Here is a 1,796-nt window from a genome sequence, read left to right as displayed (position 1 = left end):
AATGTCCATTTCTGGCTTGACATAGTCTTAATGACCTAGGTCTTAAGAATTTAGCCAGCTTTTCTGGCTGAAGCAGCTCTTTGAACAGATGCCTAGAACGCATGTCTCCCACTCCTGACCTCTCCTCTAGGCCGTTGTCTGGACCTTTGTCCTTTCTTCTTCCCTCTCCCCCACGCCCCTGCTCCCCCCATATACACATTTACTTATTAAAGTATCCTCAGAGAAGCCTTACCTGACACCACCCTATATAAAATCAGACCTTCACAGCAAGCTTAATTTTCTAATTTATTTGGTTGTTTCTCTGACTGTATTTGTTGGATAAATGAAGTGCATTAGATTTTCTTTTTTGCCACATTTTAATTAATGTACTGCTTCCTATAAAAAGAATGACGTATCACTCTGAGGTCTGGCAAGGAATAAGTAAATAAATAAATAAAAATTTAAAAAAAGAATGACATTAACCAGGCATAGTTGTACATGCCTATAATTCCAGCACTTGAGTTAGAGGCCAGTCTGAACTACATACTGAAACCCTATCTCACAAAAAGAAAGATGTTCCCCAGTTCCGCAAAAAAAAAAAAAGATGTTACTGGTATCTATAAACATTTATTATACCAAAACCAGCTTTATAACCTCCTTTCTTTTCCCTGTTCCCAGTGCTCCTGAAATTCCGCACAGATAAAGGAAGAGATCCTAGTTCTGATACCTATGGGGAAGATGCGGACTTGTTGCTTCACATTCGAAATGATGTGCTTGACTCACTGGGTGTGAGTCCTGACCTGCTTCCCGACGACTTTGTCAGGTTGGTCTCAGTACTTCTTGAAGCTTAGCCTGGACAGATAAGCTTCAGTGTCCAAGGTTGCCTTGATTCAGGCAGATCCTTCATGGAGACCCAGCATCGTGAGAGTACCCTGCCAGCTTGAGCCCACTGCCTCTTTTCTGGGATAAAAGTATATGAAAAATAAGAGATACAGGTTCTGTTTTTGACAGTATATAACAATACTTCCATTCATATGGTCCAAAATTCAAGACAGAGGACTGGCCAAATAGCTCAGCAGACTAAAGTGCATGCTTAGGCAGACACAGGGACTGAAGTTCGATCAACCAGTGGCTCACCGTGCTGGCCCCACACCCAAGGTGCACTGAGACTGAGACTGGGCGTGGTGATGCACGCCTGTAACCCCAGCACTTGGGAGGCTGAAAACAGAATCACTACAAGTCCCATCTGTGTAGTGAGACCCTATAGACCCTGTACAACATACATTAAAAAAACACACAAAATTCCAAACAGGCTGGGTATGGTAGCACAGGCCTGTAATCCCAGCACCTAGGAAGCTGAAGCAAGAGGACTGCCACAAGTTCGAGGCCAGTCTAAACTACATAGTAAGTTCACAATTAGGCTGAATTCCATAGCAAAACCTGTTTCAAGAAGATAAAATTAAAAAGGGGTGGGGAGATAGCTCAGTAGAATAAGCACTTGCCTGACAAGCACAAGGGCCAGAGTTCAGTCTCTGCTTCTGCAAAAAAAAAAAAGAAAAAGAAAAAGAAAAGAAAAGAAAAAAATTACAACAATATGCAAAGTATTAATTATTGAAAATGTACCAGTAAGTGGTTGTAAAACTGTATCATTGATATTTGATTCTCAATGAAATTATTGAAAAAAAAAAAAGTGGATAAAGAAGACGTGGTATTTTTATATAATGGAGTATTATTCAGCTACATAACCAGATAAATGTGAATCTTTTGTCAGTAAATAAATGCAAGTAGAGAACATATTCTTTAAAAAAAAAAAAAAA

At 39.8% G+C, this 1,796-nt stretch overlaps 1 protein-coding gene across 1 annotated transcript in view; it reads left to right on the top strand.

Annotated features, from left to right (window-relative positions):
• Nucleotides 1-1,796, top strand: part of Sae1 (SUMO1 activating enzyme subunit 1) — a 63,133-nt gene that overhangs the window by 43,075 nt on the left and 18,262 nt on the right. The window contains exon 5 of the mRNA XM_023704624.1: nucleotides 658-802. Within this exon, the coding sequence (XP_023560392.1) occupies nucleotides 658-802 (145 nt within the window). The remainder of the gene's footprint in view (nucleotides 1-657; nucleotides 803-1,796) is intronic.

Source organism: Octodon degus, unplaced genomic scaffold (assembly GCF_000260255.1).
Source record: "Octodon degus isolate 3935 unplaced genomic scaffold, OctDeg1.0 scaffold00197, whole genome shotgun sequence".
NCBI classification, from domain to species: domain Eukaryota; kingdom Metazoa; phylum Chordata; class Mammalia; order Rodentia; family Octodontidae; genus Octodon; species Octodon degus.
The sequence above is the reverse complement of the archived record's forward strand: the minus strand, read 5'-3'. Positions and strand labels throughout refer to the sequence as shown.